The 21368-nt window shown below is 41.7% G+C and overlaps 1 protein-coding gene across 1 annotated transcript in view; it reads left to right on the plus strand.

The window, feature by feature from the left end:
- Positions 1–221: 221 nt before the first annotated feature.
- Positions 222–21368, plus strand: part of Stag3 (stromal antigen 3) — a 32718-nt gene continuing 11571 nt past the window's right edge. The window contains exons 1-24 of the mRNA XM_051161211.1: positions 222–385; positions 2026–2122; positions 2448–2567; positions 9078–9174; positions 10254–10330; positions 10621–10825; positions 11182–11333; positions 15109–15182; positions 15928–16051; positions 16538–16636; positions 16841–16920; positions 17191–17298; positions 17481–17595; positions 17742–17847; positions 18032–18135; positions 18356–18448; positions 18562–18651; positions 18866–19066; positions 19166–19236; positions 19336–19423; positions 20133–20210; positions 20293–20385; positions 20492–20660; positions 20770–20906. Coding sequence (XP_051017168.1) covers positions 222–385; positions 2026–2122; positions 2448–2567; positions 9078–9174; positions 10254–10330; positions 10621–10825; positions 11182–11333; positions 15109–15182; positions 15928–16051; positions 16538–16636; positions 16841–16920; positions 17191–17298; positions 17481–17595; positions 17742–17847; positions 18032–18135; positions 18356–18448; positions 18562–18651; positions 18866–19066; positions 19166–19236; positions 19336–19423; positions 20133–20210; positions 20293–20385; positions 20492–20660; positions 20770–20906 — 2742 coding nt within the window. The remainder of the gene's footprint in view (positions 386–2025; positions 2123–2447; positions 2568–9077; positions 9175–10253; positions 10331–10620; positions 10826–11181; positions 11334–15108; positions 15183–15927; positions 16052–16537; positions 16637–16840; positions 16921–17190; positions 17299–17480; positions 17596–17741; positions 17848–18031; positions 18136–18355; positions 18449–18561; positions 18652–18865; positions 19067–19165; positions 19237–19335; positions 19424–20132; positions 20211–20292; positions 20386–20491; positions 20661–20769; positions 20907–21368) is intronic.

The following is a 21368-nucleotide window of genomic DNA, read 5'->3' on the forward strand; positions in this document are numbered from 1 at the left end:
CTGCCCCTCAGCCTCCCATGTAGCTGCGATTACCATCACCTAGTTTCAGGTTTCTGTTTTTCAGCCCTTAAGGCTGTAGGGACCATAATACCTCGATGTGGCTAGGTTGACTGTTGGTGTTGGTGCTCCATCCCATAGTACTAGTGATGGTCATGACAGGGGTAGAGTAGGAGTAAGAGCTCGTTCCTTTCTTTTCTTTTTCTTCCTAGAGCTGGATTAACATGCCTACTCTGTGGTCACCCTCCTCCCAGCTCCATGGCTCCTCCGAAGGCACTGTGGCCTCCCCAGTTCAAAATTCTGTGGGAAGTACACAGATGGCCTTGTCACCTTGCTCCTCCATCAGCCTGCCCTGTGATGACAGGGACTCACCGGATACTGCAGAGTGGTGAGCACATGTTGGGCCCCTTCTGTGTTCTCAGTAGCTCTCCTGTCTTGGTTATGGTGTGTGTGGCTGTATGCCAATCCTAGAAACGCTGTGCTGAAAGCTGGGTGTGGTGGTGCACACTGTAGTCCCACACCTTGGGATGTCGAGGCAGGAGGAGCAAAAGGGTTAATGACGGGTACATAGTGAATTCACGTTAGCCTGGACTGCATGAGAGTCTGCTTTAAAACTAAACAAAACAAACCAACCAAACAAAAAAATGGAAGGTAGGGAAGGGGAAGGGAGAAGAAAGGAAGGGAAGAAAGTCTATAATGGTTCAGATTGGAGGCTCCTCCCAGTCCGCTATTTCTTGGCTGCCCTCCATCTTATAAAAATCAAGAGTTACACATCTTAACTGTAAATTCAAAGGGTCAGCCTGGGCTACACAGCAAGACCCTGAAAGAAGAATAGAGTACATGTCTAGTTTTGAGTTCATCTTGTTACCTCAACCTGTCTTGAACATGTCACAGCCCCCAGCATATAGAGTTGCTGGCGGAATTGGGACTATGAGAGACTGTATGAATAAAGAGTGCTTTATCTTTTGCTAGAAAGTTTGTGGGTTTTTTTTTTTTTTAAGATTTATTTATTGTAAAAACAAACAAACAAAAAAGATTTATTTATTGTGTATACAGTGTTCTGCCTGCATGTGTGTCTGCAGGCCAGAAGAGGGCATCAGATCACACTGTAGATGGTTGTGAGCCACCATGTGGCTGCTGGGAATTGAACTCAGGACCTCTGGAAGAACAGTCAGTGCTCTTAACCTCTGAGCCATCTCTCCAGCCCCCAATTTGTGGGTATTTTAAAGTTGGTGTCCTATAGTTCTGTTTTAGATTTTTAAAACCGATCCACGATCCTTATCTGTTACAGCTTTATGAGATTAATTCTGTGAAGGTTATAGTAGTATGTCTTGTTCTTGTAATCTTTCTAGGGAAAAAAGGAATCCTTTTTCCTTTATTCCTTTATCTTTATTCCTTTATCTTAATTGGCCTTTTCTGAATCATTTCTGTTTCTGCCAGTGCTATTATTGAGACCTAGATTATATCAGCACTATACACTTGAACCACTAAGGTGCAAGGTGATGTTTCCAGGGTTAACTATAACTCCAGGTAAATACTAGTCTACTTATGTGTGAGTGATGAATTATTTCTTGAGCCATGTTGATTTTTCTGCACACCGAGTAGAAGTCTGAATATCATTTGTGAGTATAAGTTGTTTTATTCACCCGTTTCAGTTCCTCATTCTTAAAAAAAATGAAGTACCTTTATTTATGTGTATATGTTCATATGTGCAATGCCACAACATACATGGAGGTTAAGGACAACTTTCAGGAGTCAGTTCTCTCATTCCGCCGTGTGGCCCAGGGAGTTGAATTCTGTTCGTTAGTCTGTGGTATCAAGTGCTCTTACTTGCTAAGCCCTTCCACCTGATTTAAGTTCCTCGTTTTTCATCTCTACTGCTTTGAAATGTTTTTTTATTGTCCTGTATTTCTAAAATTTTTTTCATGTAGATGTGGCACAGTTAGAGATAAATGGAAATTATAATTAACTCTTAATATGGAGGGAATGGGTGATACTTAAGGGAAATCGTATTCTCAATACGCATAGTCCCTCTGTGTCAACTACTGAAGACAGTGACTTTGAAGAAAGCTCAAGATGCAAAGTGAAGAAGAGAGCAGCGAAAGGACCACCCAGAGCTGCCCCAGTGAGTCCATTTTATTTAACTCAGAATCTAGTCTGGGAGTTAGCAAAGAAAAACCTGGAAGGAAGAGACTCAGGTGATGGGATGGAAGAAGAGAGAACATTAGAATGGAGAGGTACCAGAATTCTTTAAAAAGAGAAAAGGTTAGTAATGACAAATTTCACAACAACAACAACAAAAAAACAATCAGTTACTTAAGATCTGAAACAATAATGGGAGCAATGCTGTGGAATCAGGAGCTGAAGGCTACTTACAGTGATAACAGTGAAATCAAATGTTAGCATCGTTTTTAAAGCTTTTGTATTCTTCATGGTTTTACACTAAATAGGTGGCAAAACATCGGAAGAAGCAGTCCCAAGTAGTGCCTAGTAGGAATGGCATAAATGAATCAGTGTTACCAACCAATGACCTCTTTGATGCTGTGAAAGCTGCCAAAACTTGCATGCAGGTAAAGAAGCGCCTCACCGTTCCTTCTCTTTCTCTTTATAGCAACAAGAAATTTAACTTACTTTTTTTTTTTTCAAGACAGGGTTTCTCTGTGTAGCTGTGGCTGTCCAAGACTCACTTTGTAGTCAGGCTGGCCTCAAACTTAAAATGATTCACCTGCCTCCCAAGTGCTGGGATTAAAGGCGTGTGCCACCACTGCCTGGCTTTAACTACATTTTAAAAAATTGTATTTTCCTGAAATTTTTTTTTTACAAGTTTGCTTATAATTATTATTACAAAAGTTGAATTGTTATTTATGCTTTGCTTTAACTTGCATTAATGCTTTACAGCTTGTGTTTATATTAAAAATTTATACACAAATGAAAATGGAAACCAACTACTAATAACTGTTTTCCATCTCCTATTTTTCTACTAGCAATCATATACTTTTTGACCATATGGAAAAAATATATAGCATAGGTAGATAGGAGGATGAAGACAGGAAAATTCTTTTTTGAGAATGAGCTGTTTCCCCTCATAGTGGATTTGTAAGTTTGTAAGTGTGTTTTCTATGTGTAAGTCATACTATCTGGATATTTTTAGGATCAATTGTTACACGTTTGGCATAAATAGCACACAGATTGGTATCTTTAAAAATGCCCCCCCCCCAAAAAGCCGGGCATGGTGGCACACACCTATAATCCCAGCACTCGGGAGGCAAAGGCAGGCGGATCTCTGTGAGTTCGAAGCCAGCCTGGTCTACAAAGTGGGTCCAGGACAGCCAAGGCTACACAGAGAAACCCTGTCTCGAAAAACCAAAAAAAACAAACAAACAAACAAAAAAACCCCAAAAACCAAAGACCAAAACAACAAAAACCAAAACTGCCAAGCAGATAGTTCTCTATGGCCTCCCTCAACGCACCGGTAGCTGTACTCTGGAAGGGCACATCTGTTTGGAAGGCCTGGGCAATTTTTCACAACAGACATGTGAAGGGGAGCTTGTGAATCAGAAATTCAGTGGGCTTGTGAAAGGGTCTGCTTTCACAGAGGGCCACAATATCAGGCCTGAACTGATGAGCTTTCTTCACCCTGCCAGTAGGAGGCATACTCTGGCTAGCAGTATCTGTAGCTAGCTGTTGGGTGCTTTCCCACCTGTGGATTTTCAGATAGTCTGCTTTATAGGGGCCATGCTATTGAGACCTTGCTTACTCTTCTTCAGCTTGAGCTCAGTGAGCAAGAGGCTGTGCTGAATTTAGAGTGTGGCAACTGCAAACTTCCACTTCTCTGTTGAGATGGAGTTTCTCAGTGCATTCCTGGCTGACCTGAAACTCAGTTTGTAGGTCTGGCTGGTCTCAGCTCATAGAGAGCTACCTGTCTCTGCCTCCCAACTGCTGGGAATAAAGGTATGTGCCACCATACCAGACTCCCCTGTTTCTTGATACCATCTGATTGTAGGATGAGACAATCAGGATCAGAATTACAAATTTAATTTGTTGTTGGCATTTTACTGAGCGTACCTAAACCAGTAAAGACTGGATTGTGAATCCCTACAATGACAATAAGAGCCCTCAGAGGAGGACCTTTCTTTTCTAAAGGTATCACAGAACAGGGTCAAGTCTGCCTTTCTAAAAGACACAGGGGAACCTAGAAAGAGCCATAGATACTTCTCTTCTTGAACAGTTAAATATCTTTCTCTCCCCACATTTGTCCTTTATTTTTTATTGTATATCATTTAAAGTGTGTAAAGCTTGGCAAGTCTGGTGGCACATGCCTTTAATCTCAGCCAAGCCTGAGCTACATAGTACATTCCAGACCAGGCAGGAATATATAGTGAGACCCTGTCTGAAACAAAACAAAAGAAAAGTGTATAAAGCCTGTGTGTGGTTTTAAAGGTTACAACACTAGGCTGGGCATATGGCTTAGATGTACAACACTTGTCTAGCATATGTAAGGCACTCCTACGTTGCAAATCCAGTAGTAGAAAGAAAAATCACTGAGACTGCTAGCTTTCAATTCAAGAAACAAGATAGCTGGGCAGTGGTGGTGCACGCCTTTAATCCCAACACTAGGGAGGCAGAGGCAGGTGGATCGCTCTGAGTTTGAGGCCAGCCTGGTCTACAAAGCAAGTCCAGGACAGCCAGGGCTACACAGAAAAACCCTGTCTCGAAAAAACCAAAAGAAAAGAAAAGAAAACCAAGATAATAGAACTGAAGAGACATTACATAGTTCCTCTCCACCCCACTAAGTCCCTCAGTTTCCTTATCAGCCAGAGATAATGCTAACCTGAATGTTATGTTAAACATCTCCTATCGGTTCTACCCTTATCATTAATTAATGCTTTTCTTAATCAATTTAAGCAAATCATTCTTTGGTAATCTGTAACTTAGTTATTTTGATTAACACTGGAATCCATTCATATTAGTGCATAATGTAGATTTTGATCATTTTGGGGATTTTAAGTTTTCTGGCATAGTTTTATTGGTTGTGTTTTTGTTATTTGACCTCTCAGTGGTCAAATGTGGTCTTTCAAACCTAAGCTTTCTGACCTAGTATGTAGTAAGTTTTTGAAACTGCTGTACAGGTATCTGAAGAGAGTTCATATTCTCCAGTTAGTGTGCTCTTGAGCAAGACTGAGAATATTAAATATGATGCTATTTGTTATTTCTGCTGCGGTTATATTTTATGCTTTGTTCTGTGTGATAAATCAGTTAGAGAGAGAGGCATATTAAAAAAAAAAATCTGTGAAGGTCTGGGAGTGGTGGTACATGCCTTTAATCCCAGCACTCAGGAGGCAGAGGCAGAAGTTAATTTTTTTCAGCTATTCCTTTTATATTTATACCCATATTTGCTTAAAGATTATGAAGCATAATATTGTATAGAGATTTAGAGTTTAGAATCTTACCTACTTGGTAAATCAAACATTTTATAGTTAAGTTCTGTCACTTCTAAAATTGCTTTGTTTGTGGTTTTGGTTTTGGTTTTGGTTAGTAGTGCCCTGGTAACGTACCCAGTCGTCTGGCTTACTGTGTGTCTTTTGGATCTGTTCTTCTCATGTCTAGACTATGTCCCTTACTTTGCTAATCTGAACTTCAGAGAAATTTAGCCCGTTTGCATCTATTATCATTATTGATATATTTCTATAATTTTGTGTGCCCCAGCTTTATTTTGTCTTTTCTGTTTTTCCTCCTTTTACGTGCTTCATTTTCGGTGTCTTCTAAAGGACCTAGTATACTTACTAACACTTGTCTCCTGCAGTATGCATGAAGCTATATTGTTTTTGTTCTGTCTATTCCCATTCCCCAACAAATCAGATCTTAGTTTATATAGGATTTGTTTGCATATGTATATTTTGTCAACTTTTTATTCATTATTCCTTCTTGAGTCTCAACTCTTCCATATAGAATCACTCTCTTCTTGTTGCGGTTTAATGGTATAGCCTAAATAATGCTTATTATTAAGCATATAATTATTATAGCGGTGTCATCTCACTTTTGATACCTGATGTATTTTAGAGTGGCCTATTTTCATTGGGGCAAGGCAGTTATTACCTCCTAACTATCTTCATTTATATCTCAGCTTCCATTCCATGCCATCTGCTTATAATAATTTCTATTTGGGCTACCTCTCATCCATAATCTCAAAATATTTGCTAAAGTATTGATGACATCTGAATCATTTCTTTCATGTGGAACTCAGAGTTCCTCCTGTGGGCCCACATGGCTCTTTCTTATCCCATGGCGACTCCCCTCCTCCTTCCTCCTCTGGTATCATCTGCTTCTCTTCCCCAAAGCCTGTGAACCTTTGCCACGCCTGCTTTCCTCCGGCCTTGCCCAGGCATTGGCTTTTTATTGGTCAAACAGGAATAATCTCTCAGGCAAGGTTTACACAGCAAGGACAGGTCTATGTGAGAATGTGCAATTAGATCTTGGGAGCCAGTAATTAGCATCAAAATATATAGCATCAGACCAACCTCCAACATCTTTTGTCTCCAGATTACCCTTTAGGAGGGCTTTATTAATAAAGCTTTTCATAATTTGCTTGTATAAAAATATGTTTGTTCATTAAAGACCTTTTACTAGATACAGAATCCTAAAAATTATTTTTTTGAGATAGTATTGCTATATAACCCTGGCTAGCTTAGAATTATGTATGCTAGGCTGGCTTGGAACTTGCAGAGCTATGCCTGCTTATGCCTACTGAGTGCTAGGATTAAATGTATGTTCTACACAACACACACACACAATACATACACACACACACACCTTTTGAGGGTCTCACTCTAGCCTAGGCTGGCTTGTAATTGACTCTATAGCTTATACTGGCCTCAGACACAGAGAAATCCTCCTGCCTTAGCCTCCTGAGTGCTGAGGTTACAGGCATGGGCCACCACCCTGCCTAGACTAAGTATAACATGCTAAGATGACACATTTTTCCTTAGCACACTAAAAATATTACCATTTGTTTCTGCCTTTCCTTGTTGCTACTAAAAATCAGCTATCGTGATTAATTTAGCACTAATTATTACAGTATTTTAGGCCTGATGGGATGGTCCAGTGGGTAAAGCAATTGCCACCTAAGACTGAGTTCAGTTCCCAGAACCATGTAAATGTGGAAGGAACCAACTTGTGAAAGCTGTCATCTGTCCTCTACATTTGTGACATGCTCACCCCCATATTCTCATCATACACACACATACATACTAAATACAAACTTAAAATACATAATTTTATAATGGTGCTCACATCAGTGTTTCTAGTACAGTATCTACTAGCCATATGTGATTATTGAGCTTTTGAAATGTAACTTATACAACTAAGGTATTTAGTGTTTAAGTTAACAGTATTGTTTAAATCAAGGCCAATCAATGTATTTGCATAGTTCTCATTTGTAAATGTTTTGGTTTGTAAATGTTCAATGTATAGTATTTGTAAATGATTCTTTTTCACTATTTTGAAGATTTCTTGGTTTTGTGTTCTCATGTCTTACAGGCTTTTAAAAGGTTACCTTTCTTTTTAAATTTGTCATGCTAGAGAAATCCATTAGTTTCCTGGGTCTTAGAATTAATGTCTTTCAACAAGTATGGAAAATTCTTTTCAGATATTACCCTTTCTTCATTTTTAGTACATTCTAGAATTCAGTTAGATGTTAGAATTTTTCAGTCCCTTCTCAGATCTCTTTTATGCTTCTTTGACTTCCATCTGTCAGCCATTCTGAGTTGTATTTTGGATACTTCCATTGATTCACCTTTCCATTTTTTCTTCTGTGTCCAATTACCTGTACCGTATCCAGTGAAGTTTGTGGTTTTGTTAGATTTTTAATTTTTTTTAATGAATGCCTAGTGTTGTATGTGTATCATGTGCTTGTAATGCCCTGAAACACCAGAAGAGGCCACCTGATCCTCTGGAGCTGGAGTTACAGGTGCTTGTGAGCCACTCTGTGCTGCTGGGAACCAAACCCAGGTCCTCTGAAAGGGCTCTTACTTGCTTAAGCCAATCCCCAGCCATATGCAGCAAACCTCTACATTTTAGTGTATTTCTTGTTTCTGCTGTTTTTAAATTTTTACTGTATTTTTCTACTGTGTATATTTTATTCCTTTAATTATATGAAACCATTTTATAATTGGTGATACCTCAGTCTCGTAAGGGAATGCGTATAATTCTGTTTCTTTTAAAAAATAATCATTACTTTCAATGCCTTTTTCCTCATATGTTTCACTAGGTTTTTGCTAACATTCATTCTTTTTTCCAAAGCTCTGTGTGTTGGAATTCTTTGGGATCAGGGTCAAAGGTATGCTTATAAGAGAGGAACCTGCATTTTTCCCAACATGGGAACACTTCTTTTGTTGCTGTTGTTGTTTGGAGACAGAATATCATGTAGCCCATACTGACTTCAAACTCACTATGAAGCTGAGGATGACCTTAAACTCTTGATCCTCCTGCCTGCACCTCCCAAATACTGCAATTAGAGATGTTCATAATACCCTGCTGGGAATCATTTTACATTCTTTACCTGAGATTATTCTGTCCATATAGGTAGAAGCAATCTGGACTGCAGATCCAGTCCCAGGGGCTAAGTATGGTTATACTTCTTGAGAGAGATTCACTTTTTCTCTCCAACTACACTACAGTGTACATTTTATTGCTGTTCCCAGTGGCCCTGTATATTAATTTTCTCTTCCTTGTTTTCATAAAAGTATATAGCTCTGTAGGCCTCCTCCTTATTTGGAGCCTTCTCTTGGGCTGCTCTTCTTGGAACGATGATCTTAGGCTCCATTTCCTGTGCTATGTACTCCACAGAGCCATCTTGTGTAGTGAAACCTTTCCGTCAAAAGTCAGCTTCTTAACTTCACAGAATCCCACCTTCTCATTTTAACCTGTACAGACTTCTGCCTTCCATTCTAGCTCAACAGTATGTTTAAAAAGATGTTTGTAATTTTTTATGAGAAATTTGCATATTTCACTGGGAAAGATCAAATAGGACAATCTGTTCTGTCATATCGTTGGAATTGGAATCATCTACACTTTTCCCCTAGGCTTTGGTGGATGAGTGGCTAGAAAACTACAAGCAAGATGAGAATGCAGCATTCTTGGAACTCGTTAATTTTTTCATCCGATCCTGTGGATGTAAAAGTGAGAAAATTCCCCCACCTGTTCCTGATTCCCATTTCTCATGTTTAAAACTTTCCCTCTGTTTATGAGTACTGTTGAAATTACCAAAATAAAGAAGGTAAGATATGAAGAGCTGAAGTATTTACCTACACATTGATGCATAAGTATTGGAAGTAATTTAGGAGGCAACTATGATGGATTTTGAGGCACAACCTTTTTTTTTTCTTTTGAATCTTGCTTTTGTCTTGATAACGAAAGCACAGGTTTAAAACTGCGCTATCATATCATACCCTTGGAGGCTTAGTTTATTTGTTTGAGATAGTTTCCACTATGAATTCCAGACTAGCCTTGATCCTGAAGACCTCCTCCTGCCCCACTCAATCTTCTGAGTTCTGGGATTATAGGTATGCACATGACAGATGGTGCACTTTAGCTTTTATATATCAGGCAATCTACTACTTTTTCTATTTCTCACCATTTCACCTATATTTTCCCTCAGCCTCCCGAGTACAGGAATTGCAGATGTGCACAAAACACCGAGTGCCTTTTAGTTTTTATAGATAAGATAGTCTATTTTTCTTATTTCTCAGCCACTATGTTTTCCACGTGCTGCTCTGGAGCCCTCAAAGTGCTCCATGCTTTACATGCTAGGGTTTAGTTTATTGGGCCAGGAGTGTCAAGTATTATCATCTGACCTGGTCTTGTTTCCTTTTTCAGTTTTTTTTTCCAAAGTCATTTCATAGCAGTTGTACAAATTAATGGTGACATGCTTATGACTAGGAAGGATTCAAAATTTTTGTTTGTTCCCTAAGCTCTTTTCAATATTTCCTCTAGTCTGTCCTTAAATGTATCTATGTCCTATTATTTTCTATTTCTTTCTTTCTCTTTTGTTTTTTTTTGTTCTTTGTTTTTTGGTTTTTAGAGACAGAGTTTCTCTGTGTAGCCTTGGCTGTCCTGGACTCACTTTGTAGACCAGGCTGGCCTCGAACTCACAATGATTTGCCTGCCTCTGCCTCCCAAATGCTTGGATTAAAGGCGTTGAGTCACCATGCCCGTCTTATTGTTTTCTTTTTATATCTCTTGTCTTCTTCAATTTCCAGGTACTGTGACTTCTGAGATGTTCAAGACAATGTCCAACTCAGAGATTATTCAGCACCTAACAGAACAGTTTAATGAGGTGAAAGAAACTGATCAGGATCATCTTGCTCCTCTTAGTCTGAATTCAGAACACATGGCTCATTACTCCTTTAGTTCTGATTCCTGGAAATAGCTTTTATAAGAAAGAGCTCAGCCTCTTTGGAAATAAGGGGACTAACAGAAATTAGCTAACAGGCCTCTGGGGTTAAGGGGTAGCATGAAATGAAGTAAATTTTCATTATGCTGTTGGATTTTTACTTCAAATCCCTAGACCTACTAATTTTCATAGACCTAGTAATTTTCTTATCCTTTTCATAAAACCCTTTTTAGGACTCAGGGGACTATCCCCTGACAGCTCCAGGTCCATCTTGGAAGAAGTTCCAGGGAAGCTTCTGTGAGTTTGTGAAGACACTGGTCTACCAGTGCCAGTACAGCCTCCTCTTTGATGGCTTTCCTATGGATGACCTTATCGCCCTGCTCATTGGCCTCTCAGATTCCCAGGTCCGCGCCTTCCGTCATACTAGTACCCTGGCTGGTGAGCACTCACACAACTCAGTGGGCTCTCCTGAGATTAGTGAGACTTTATTCCATTCTCTGGGTTTTGTACATTGTTGCTTTTATCCTAGACCTCCCTCTCGCTTCCCACTACTGAATATAGGAACTGAGAGACCTAAGGATGCCCAGCTTTTATATCTTTTCAAAGCATACCCGTGCCTGACAGTAGAAGGCGGCCAAACATATTGCTGGGGAGGGCCACTCCCAGACAGAAAATTTTAGGACTTTAGCGTCAATCTGCTTTTTATTTTATTTAGCCTTTTCCCTTTTGCTTTTGCACTCAATGCTCTTTCATCTGACTTGAACAATGGCTTCCTTGTTTCCTCTGACTCAAAGCCATGAAGCTAATGACTTCTCTGGTAAAAGTTGCACTCCAATTGAGTTTGCATAAAGACAACAATCAGCGTCAGTATGAGGCTGAACGGAACAAGGAGCCAGAGCAGAGAGCACCTGAGCGCCTGGAAAGTCTGCTGGAGAAACGAAAAGAGGTGAGGAAGGTTCCTGGCCCCTTCCCTCTTCCAGCTTTCATTTTCTGCTGCCCAGACCTCAGCAGGCTCTGTCACTTCTCTCAGTAAGCACAGGTCTCAAGCAGCCTTTCAGATAAAAAATAATAGGGACTGGCAACATGAGCATTGTGTTTTCCTCTTGTTTGGGGGACATTGGCTCGCAGATGTTTAGTTTGGAATAAAGTTAGAGTTCTGTATTTCACTTTCCATTGGTCTGCAAGGTTTATCAGTAGTGTTTAAATGTTATACTGGCGTGCCAAGTTAAGTTTGAACTTAATATTAAATGTAGAGTGTCAGTTATCATAGGAGTGCTGAAAAACAACAAATGCTAAGGCCAGATTACTGGGAGGTGGAGAGAACACACACCTTCCGGTCACCCTTGGATATAAATTTTGTTCTGATAACAAAACAAGGCTCTCTTTCTTATTGAGGGCCTATCTAACTTCTAAAACTTGAGTTTCTTTTTAAAAGAGTAATACTTTTTAGATGGGTAGGGAATGGGGCACATGGGAGGAATTGTGAGAAGGGAAAGAATATAACCAAAATATATTGTATGAAAATTCTTAAATAAAAAAATAAGACGGCAATACTATCTTTTACTCAATTTAAGTGAATGAATTGGTTACCCAGCCACAGTTAGTTTGGCTTTGTTTTCTTTGTGGTAGGCTTTTCTTTGTTTTGTTTTTTTTGTTTGTTTGTTTGTTTGTTTTCTTTTGTTTTTTGTGGTAGGCTTTTCATCACTTTCATAGATACCTGACAGAAGAGAAACAGTCCAAGGTAGGGAAGTTTCAGACATTTCAGTCAATATTCAGGTAGTTCTGTGGCTTCATGCCTTTGTTGAGGCTGAGTATTGTAGCACAGAGATTCTGATAGGGCAGGATGACCCACCTTAGAGAAGATGCAGAGAGAGGAGGGGAGAAGGGTCGGGGGACAATCTGTTTTTTTCAAGACATGACCCCAGTGACTAGCATCATCCAACTAGGCCATACTTCCTAATAGTCCATGTAGCTATGGACTCATCTATGGATTAGTCCATCGATGAAGATAGAGCCCTTAGGATCCAGCCACCTCATAAAGGTCCATCAGCTGGCAACCACACCTTTATATATGACTCTTGGGATGAGGCATGTTTAGATATAAACTATAAAACTTTTGGCAGCCATAGCCCTAGGAAAACAGTTTAGACTGATTAAACTTTAAATAGCAGTGTCTGAGTCAAACACTGATATACCTATCATGTGTTCCTTGCTAGTATCTGACTCTCCTCCACCTTGAGATTGGTAGGACATAGCATGTCTAACTTTATCTATTGACGATTTTTCTAATCCTCATTAAAAACAATTGTTTCTCTGCTATATAATAAGAGAAGGAAGTATTTAACACTGTGCATTTATCTCCCCCCCCCCCCCCCCCCCCGCTTGCTTGATCTTTTTCTGTGGCACTGAAAATTGAATCCAAGACCACACGCCTGCCAAGTAGGCACTGTTACTGAGCTGAGCCAGCCTGAGAAGCACACTTTGTGTTACTCCATTCTCATTGGCTGTTTTTCACCGTCGGGATGATACTAAAGGCTTACACATACTAAGATCTATCTAGGATTTTCAATTATGTGTCATAGACCCACACTAGGTCTGCAGGTTCTCTTTCTGTGGTTTCAATTTCTCACAGTCAATAAAGTAGCTGGCCATGTCTTTAGTCCTAGCACTCAGGAGACAGAGGCAGGAAGATCTCTGAATTGGAGGCCAACCTGATCTACATAGCCAGTTCTAGGCCAGCCAAGGATAAATGATAAGGCCTTGTCTCAAAAAACAAACAACAACAACAAACAACAAAGCACGTTAAAACTTGTCAGAGAGAAGATGACTTCAACAGAGACCAAAGTTGGTTTTTTGTTGTTGTTGTTTGTTTGTTTGTTTTTGTTTTTTGAGACAAGGTTTCTCTGTGTAGCCTTGGCTGTCCTGGACTCGCTTTGTAGACCAGGCTGGCCTCAAACTCACAGTGATCAGCCTGCCTCTGCTTCCCTACTGCTGGGATTAAAGGCGTGCGCCACCATGTCTGGCGAGACCAAAGTTTATATAACGTTATTTTTGTTACTCTGTGTAATTTACAAACTACTTTCTCATAGGCGCACACGTGCATAAATGCATAATACAGGTTGGACATCCTTAATCTGAAAATCTGAATTCTGAAATGCTTCACAAAACTCTTGGAGCAATAATATGACACTCAGAAAATTTTCATTTTGGAGAGCATTTTAGATTTGGATTTGGAAATTCTGTTTCCAATGAATAAAGTCTGTACAAATATTCCAAAATCCAAACACTGTAATCTATAACACTGCCAATCCCATGAATTTTATATAAAGATATATTTAACTTATGTGGATGGTATTTGATGCTATCTGTAGTTTAAGTATTGCTTGCGAGTCTTTGGGTATGTTTTCTATGAAAAGCAAGACGCACTACTGTGAGTCTTTTTTCTTACTTTCTGGACTGTTCACCAGCTGTCATTCACCTTTAGCCTCCCTACTATTACTGTTTCTTCTGTTCTTTTGTGAATGTGTATCAACCCTTCAGTCTGCTTCTCTATAATATACTTTATTTTTCTTTACAGTATTTCCTTACTTCCTTGACTTCCCAGAATGAGACAATACCTAGATTCTAGCCCCATTTAAAAAAACAAAAAACTTCTCTCCAAACCAATGCATCTTATCACCAGTGGTCTTTCCTCAGTTTCTCCTTTACAGACACATCTTTTAAATGTGAAAAACTTAAGACATTATAGAAAACATCTGTAACAAATGCCATGTGTATGTATATATGTATATATGGTATTTATCTACTCACATATATACCCAAATAACCACACACAGAGTCTAGGATCTGTTTAATTAGTGTGTAGCACAGTGTTGTGCAGTAGCTACTCCATCCTGACCCTCCAAGTCAGTACAGCCCCATCCTGATTCCCACTTTATACTTGTTTACTCACACCCTAGGCCCAGCTCATCCCTCCTCTCCCTCCTGCCCTTCCTCCTCCCCTCACTGCACCAGGATGTCCCACCCTGTTCTCTGGTATTGTTGAGCATTGCCTAGTTGGCATTTATTGGCAATACAGAGAAGGAATGATGGCATGTTTACACAAACCTGAGACTGGAGATACTTAGAATAAACATCACAGTGCAGTGTCTGGATTGAACCAGATAGTGGGGTAGAGAAATCAGCATTAGAATGAATAAGCAGTCCACAAGAACATTATGCCAACAACATGAAATAATGTTTTAAATTTTCATTTTCCCAATTAATCGTAGTCAAAAACATAACTGTGAGTTAGGTATGACTAGAATAACCCCACTGAGGATGGATTTTTAAAAAGATTTGTTTTTATTTATGTGTATCTATGTGTTTGTGCCCAGAGGTGTCCAGAAGAGGATGTTAGATCCTCTGTAGCTGGAGTTACAGATGTTTTTGAGCCACCAACATGGGTGCTGAGAACTGAACTTGTGTTCTCTGGAAAAGCAATATGTGCTCTTAACCACTGAGTTATCTCTCCAGTCCCCGGAGACATGGTGTTCTACCAACACAAAGCAACCGTTCAGGCATTAAACTATACACCTTCTTCTGGAGTTAGAAGGGAATGTCAGCTGTCTGGCTTACACTGTGTGTCCTTCAATATACAGAAAGTGCGTAGAAGTTTGTGTCTGTGGCGTTATGCTGTTGAGGTACACCAGGGCTAGACTCGACCGTGTTTCTTCCTCTAGTTTGAAGAGAACCAGGAGGACATAGAGGGGATGATGAACGCCATCTTCAGAGGAGTCTTCGTGCATCGCTACAGGTGCGCCACCTACAGACTCCGCCGAAGCCTCTAGGGCATGGCCTTTCCAGTTCTCAGTTAAGTGCCTAGTTCCAGGACTGCTGGAGCTGGAGTGAAAACTGACAGATGTGTTAAACTAGTTAAGATCTGGTTTATCCCTGCCTACAAAGGATCTTGTGAGTTCTTCTGGGAAGGAAAATCAGAGATCAGGCTGTCACTAAGGATTCTCCTCCTCCTGACCTTGCCCAAGTCCTAGCCCTTCCTCCTGTGTTTCTAGAGTTGGAGGTTTGAGCAGACAAGGGCAGACACCTGAAAGGTGGCTTTCCTGAGGCATGTCTGGATCAGCAAGCCTTTTTATAGCCTACCCCGTGGTTTCACTGTGGTAAGGATAGGGGAGTTTTACAGAGTTTGAAGAAACGGTAGAATTAAGTCTTAGCTGTTTTATAATTAGAGTACTTATAGTAGTGTCTCATATTTGTCTAGATTTCAACTTCTGATTCTTTAGAACTTTAATCATTTCTTGAGTGGAATTGAGAAACAGCACACTTTAGCTTTTAAAGGAGTATGGAGATGCAGTTATATAAACTTAAACTATCTCATATGCTGATTAAAGAAGATTTGATTTCATATATCTTGTACATTTACTTGGTAATGAGGAAATGAAAGGCCTAGTACCCGCTGTTTGTCACAAATATAACTTCTTTGAGTGTTAGACCAAAAAGTAACTTTTGAAGAGAAGTTAATATGTCAGTTTGTCCCTGTCTAGGGACATCCTTCCTGAGATCCGTGCTATCTGCATTGAGGAGATTGGGTGTTGGATTCAAAGCTACAGCACCTCCTTTCTTAATGACAGCTATCTAAAATATATTGGCTGGACTCTGCATGATAAGGTAAGGTCAAGTCCACCTCCTTCTCGTGCTACCTGCTTTTTCTAACCTATCCCAAAACACTTTACCTCTTCTTGCTCCACCATATAAACATTTCATACAGTGACCAATGATCTCCCAATCTAGATATTGAATATTGATATTACTTTATTGCTGTGGAGGGTAGTATAAAACAGAAGGGAGAAAACATTCAGGAGTCAGAATACCTTTGAAACCGTTTATGTTATAGAGGAAGGTATTCCCCATGAAACTGCAAGTTGGTGATGGTAACACAAATGCCAGAGTGCTTTTCATCACGAGTGTCCAGTTCTTCTGTGAGTCTTTTGTGTTTTCAGTGAGAAGACAGCTCTTCACTGTTACTTACATTCTAAGAGTCCTCAATGTAGACATCACGCATGCCCAGAATGAAGGAAAATGAGGGGCTTTTGGACTCTCTGTGGTGATCACTTGTCAGCCATGTTTTCCTTCTCCTGTCTCCTTCCTCAACAGCACAAGGAAGTCCGCCTGAGGTGTGTGAAGGCTCTGGAAGGGCTGTACGGCAACCAGGAGCTGACCACACGCATGGAGCTATTTACCAGCCGCTTCAAGGTAAGAGGGGGCAACATTCCCAGGCTTGGCTCTTTGCTGTGGCTCCCGTTTCCCCACCCCAGGCATTTCCATCTTGTTTCTAGCAGACTGATAGCTATTATGGGTGTAGCTCCTGCTCCCTCTGCGTTAGGAGTTTCAAATCTCAGGAGACTGTGATGTCTTGGAATGGCTGCAGTGAGAGATTGGATGATGTTCTTTGCACAGGACCGAATGGTTTCCATGGTCATGGACAGAGAGTGTGAAGTGGCAGTGGAGGCCATCAAGTTGTTGACCCTCATCCTGAAGTGAGTTGTGGGAAGAGGGGAGACTTGCCTTTATTTTATAGCCTCCAACAAGCCCCCCAAAGTTCTTTCCCCCAGCCTGTTACAGTCGACCCTTCCTTGTGTGCTGATGGGAAGACAAGGGGCACTTCTCCACCTTTCCATACTCCTCTTCCCGACTCTTCACTTAGACAGTGTCTGTGAGTCGTGTCCTTGTAGGTGCTGCCTTGTTTTGTTCTGCCCATGGCTGTGTGAGAAGACCATCACACACACGTTCTCCATTGCTCTTGACAGAAACATGGAAGGCGTGCTGACCAATGCAGACTGTGAGAAAATCTACTCTGTTGTATACATTTCTAATCGTGCCATGGCCTCTTCTGCAGGGGAGTTTGTGTACTGGAAGTGAGTGGTGTGTGTTTGTCACACTGTCCTTTCTCTCACCTCTCTGCTCCACCAAGGGACTTATTGAAATTATTGAAGTCTCTCTTGTCTCTTTTTCTCTTCTCTCCTATGGGATGTCCTCCTTACTTGTCCTTTTGTCCTTCTTCCCATGCTGTGCTCTTTGCATGTATCCATCTTACCAGGATCTTCTATCCTGTGTGTGGGGTGAAAGCAGTAAGTGACAGGGAGCGACGCCGGAATCCACAAGCTCAGAGGACTTTCATCTGTCTTTTACTGGCCTTCTTCATGGAGAGTGAGGTAATGTAGGAAGGGGTGTTAGGCTCCAGACCAGAAGTAAAGGACATGATGGACAGTGGGTGGGAGAGCCCTACTTACTAAGAGCCAGTTGCTGGAGCAGTCTGATGTGGCATTGGAAGATATCTTACTGGAACCTTCTTTCACAGCATCACAACCATGCTGCTTACTTAGTAGACAGCTTGTGGGACTGTGCAGGGTCTTACCTGAAGGACTGGGAGAGTCTGACGAGCCTGCTGCTACAGAAAGACCAGAGTGCGTGCCACATGGTAGCTGGGGTTGGGTGTCTTGAATTTCTAAGTGTGAAACTGAGCAGTTTGGGCTTATTTTATTTTAATTTTTGCCTGACTTGGAAAAAGCAGCAGAGGTGTTTGGGGAGGGGATATGGATGTAGAGGGTGGTTAGTCTGTGGTTTTATTTGATCCTCTTTCTATCCCAGATCTGGGTGATATACAGGAGAGAATGCTGATAGAAATCCTTGTATCCAGTGCCCGGCAAGCTGCAGAGGGTCTTCCACCAGTGGGGCGCATCACTGGAAAGAAGGTAGGCGCGAGGGTGGGTTAGTAGGTCAGAAGCACTGGAGCTGGGTGGTTATTGGCGGTCCTCACCTCTACATTCTGGGTTAGGGCCCTCCTTCTTTTCCTCTGAGTACCCTATCTTCAGCTAAAAGACATCCTGAAGGGAGCAGAAGTGTGTGCAGATACACCCAGCCTTTGTACCTAGTGCTTCTTCATAGTTTTCCACTCCCAATAACTAATCCTAGAGTCTGACTGCCAAAGAACGCAAGCTTCAAGCATATGACAAAGTGAAGCTGGCAGAGCACCTCATCCCTCTCTTGCCCCAGCTCCTGGCCAAGGTAAGAGCCGCTTGTACAGCCCAGGGTATACATGGGTAATGGACCAACCCCAAGGTAGGATGGAGAGTGGATTGGCCTCTTGTCTAATTAACAGAACCCCTTCTCCACTGTAGTTCTCAGCAGATGCAGAGAATGTTGCTCCCCTGCTCCGACTGCTCAGTTACTTTGACCTCAGCATTTACTGTACTCAGCGCTTGGAGAAGGTGAGTAGGCAGCAAGACCATTTCTTAGGCCGTCTTGCTCCCCTGCTTAGGTTAAGGATTCTTCCAGTATCTGGGTTTTTTTCTACAAGGCCCCGGGTTCAGGAAGATTCTATAGACCCATGCTTTTTATATATCTCATCCTTAAGCGTCACTACTTCTGTCTTCCTGTGTCACTCTTCAGCCTCTATTCTACCATACCTTGTCTCCCTATTAGCACTTGGAGCTGCTTCTGCAACAACTACAGGAGGTGGTGGTGAAGCACATAGAGCCTGAGGTGCTTGAAGCTGCAGCACATGCCCTTTATCTGCTCTGTAAGCCAGAGTTCACCTTCTTCAGCAGAGTGGACTTTGCCCGAAGCCAGCTAGTGGATCTTCTGACTGATAGATTCCAGCAGGAGCTTGATGACCTAATGCAGGTGGTGTTAAACGGGAGGGTACCCAGGGAGGGTGAGAGAGGGCCGGGATTAATGATGAGTTCTTGAGAAACTCTTTCTGTGAGCTTCTTTGTTCCTCAGTCATCCTTCCTAGATGAGGATGAGGTATACAGTCTGACAGCCACTCTGAAGCGTCTCTCTGCCTTTTACAAGTGAGCAGCTCTCCTGCCCCCTTCCCTTTCTCCTAATGTTGATGGAGTTGATTGCCTCAGAAATGTCCTAACATAATAGTTAATTCTCTCTCCTTACAGTGCTCATGACCTGACTCGCTGGGAAATCTCCGAACCATGTTCTCGACTCCTTCGGAAGGCTGTGGATACAGGAGAAGTTCCTCACCAGGCAGGTGATGGGTTGGACACAGAGAGGCAGGGCAGGTGACTCTCAGAACCTGTGTCCTGGAAGCCACCTGCCCCCTTGCCCAAGCAGCCCCAGTCCTATGGTGTGTAGTAGACATAGGGAGGAAGGTCAGGTGGGGTTATCACTTCTGTTACTCTCTGAGGTAGACTGGAGGCTTTGGAGTTTTTGGGAGCCAAGGAGATGTTGAGGAATTCTAGGAGACTGAATATACCAGGAACATGTGACATTTCTTCCTAGGCTGTAAGCCTCTGGACATTGTCCAAAATAATCTTTTTTGTTTTACTCAGAAAAGGAATTATTTCCCTGGTTTCATAGCGCGTGCGCTCTCTCTCTCTCTCTCTCTCTCTCTCTCTCTCTCTCTCTCTCTCTCTCTCTCTCTCTCTCCTCTCCCCCCTCCCTCCCCCCCTCTCCTTTTTTCTTTTTTTGCGATGATGTTTGGTGTTTTGCCTGTTTGTTTGTTTTTGTTTTGTTTTGAGACAGGGTTTTTCTATGTAGTCTTCTCTGTACTGGAACTTGCTATGTTGACTAGGAAGGTCTCAGGCTCTCAGAGATCTTCGTGTCCCTGCTTCCTGAGTGTCACTTCAGCTTCTCTCTTCTTCCTGACCGTGTAAGAGCACTGACACCCTCACTCTTGTTCTCTAGCCGCCTGATCTGACTCAAACCCCACTTTCCTGACATTTTGTGGTTACAGGTGATTTTGCCGGCCTTGACTCTTGTATATTTTTCCATTCTCTGGATAGTAACTCACATTTCAGAGTCTACTTCCCAAGTGAGTGTGGGTTTGAGGAGGAGACTGGGACTGGAGGAGCCTGAGCCTTCACTCCTCTAAAAGCAATCTGATCCTTTTACAGAAGCAGCTGATGAGTCTGAAGGAAAGAATGGTGGCCTTCTGTGAGCTCTGCCAGAGCTGCCTCTCAGACGCGGACGCAGAGATCCAGGAGCAGGTGAGCATGTCCTGCAGTTGGAGGAGACTTCTCCAGGAAGATGAGCTATGTAATCTTGTGTAAGTATTCTCATTTCTAAATTGTCCTTTTCTTCCTTCCACAACAGGCTTTTGTCTTATTAAGTGACCTGCTTCTCATCTTCAGCCCTCAGATGACTGTAGGGGGGCGGGATTTCCTTAGGCCTCTTGTATTTTTTCCGGAAGCTACTCTGCAGTCGGAACTAGCCAGCTTCCTCATGGACCACGTCTTTCAACAGCCTGGAGAATTGGGCAATGGTACAAGAGCTGTAGGCCCAGAGCTTAGGAAGGGTTTGGGGTTGAGCCTGGCTACAGTCTCTTGTGCAGGAGGCCTAAGCCTGTGTCTGGTTCTGTGTTTGCTGGGCAGGTCAGTCCCAGGAGGACCATGGCCAGATAGAGCTTCTGCACCAGCGGCGCCGGCTGCTTGCAGGGTTTTGCAAGCTGCTGCTCTACGGGGTATTGGAGCTGGATGCAGCCTCAGACGTGTTTAAACACTACAACAAGGTACAGCAAGACCCCACAGCCATGGCTTCAAACACTGCAGCATTGAAGGAAGTCAGCGGCTGGGGGACAATCTGACAGGATCAGGCTTTTTAAAGAAAAGTAGGAAAAAACAGCAGTAGGAGTTTAGAAAAAAGGACAAAGAAAAGAGATATGGGGGTAAATACTTAAGGAGAAAAAGCTATTGAGACTTTCCTTGGCTGAGAAATACCCTATTTTTCCAATTCCGAAATCTGTTTTCTCTGCTTTAAACCTAATCTACAGGACAGAACATTAGAGAAAAAAATGGGAAAAATGAAAAAAAAAATATATGTATGTGTGTATGTATGTATATACATATGTATGTATGTATGTATATGTATATATATGTTATCATGTATGTGTAGCTAACTCAATTTCCTCAGCTTGCCATTGTATCCCCCTCTACTTACTGAGCATCTGCAGTGTACCAGACATACCAGGCAC

This window comes from Acomys russatus, chromosome 19, assembly GCF_903995435.1.
Source record: "Acomys russatus chromosome 19, mAcoRus1.1, whole genome shotgun sequence".
Taxonomy (NCBI): domain Eukaryota; kingdom Metazoa; phylum Chordata; class Mammalia; order Rodentia; family Muridae; genus Acomys; species Acomys russatus.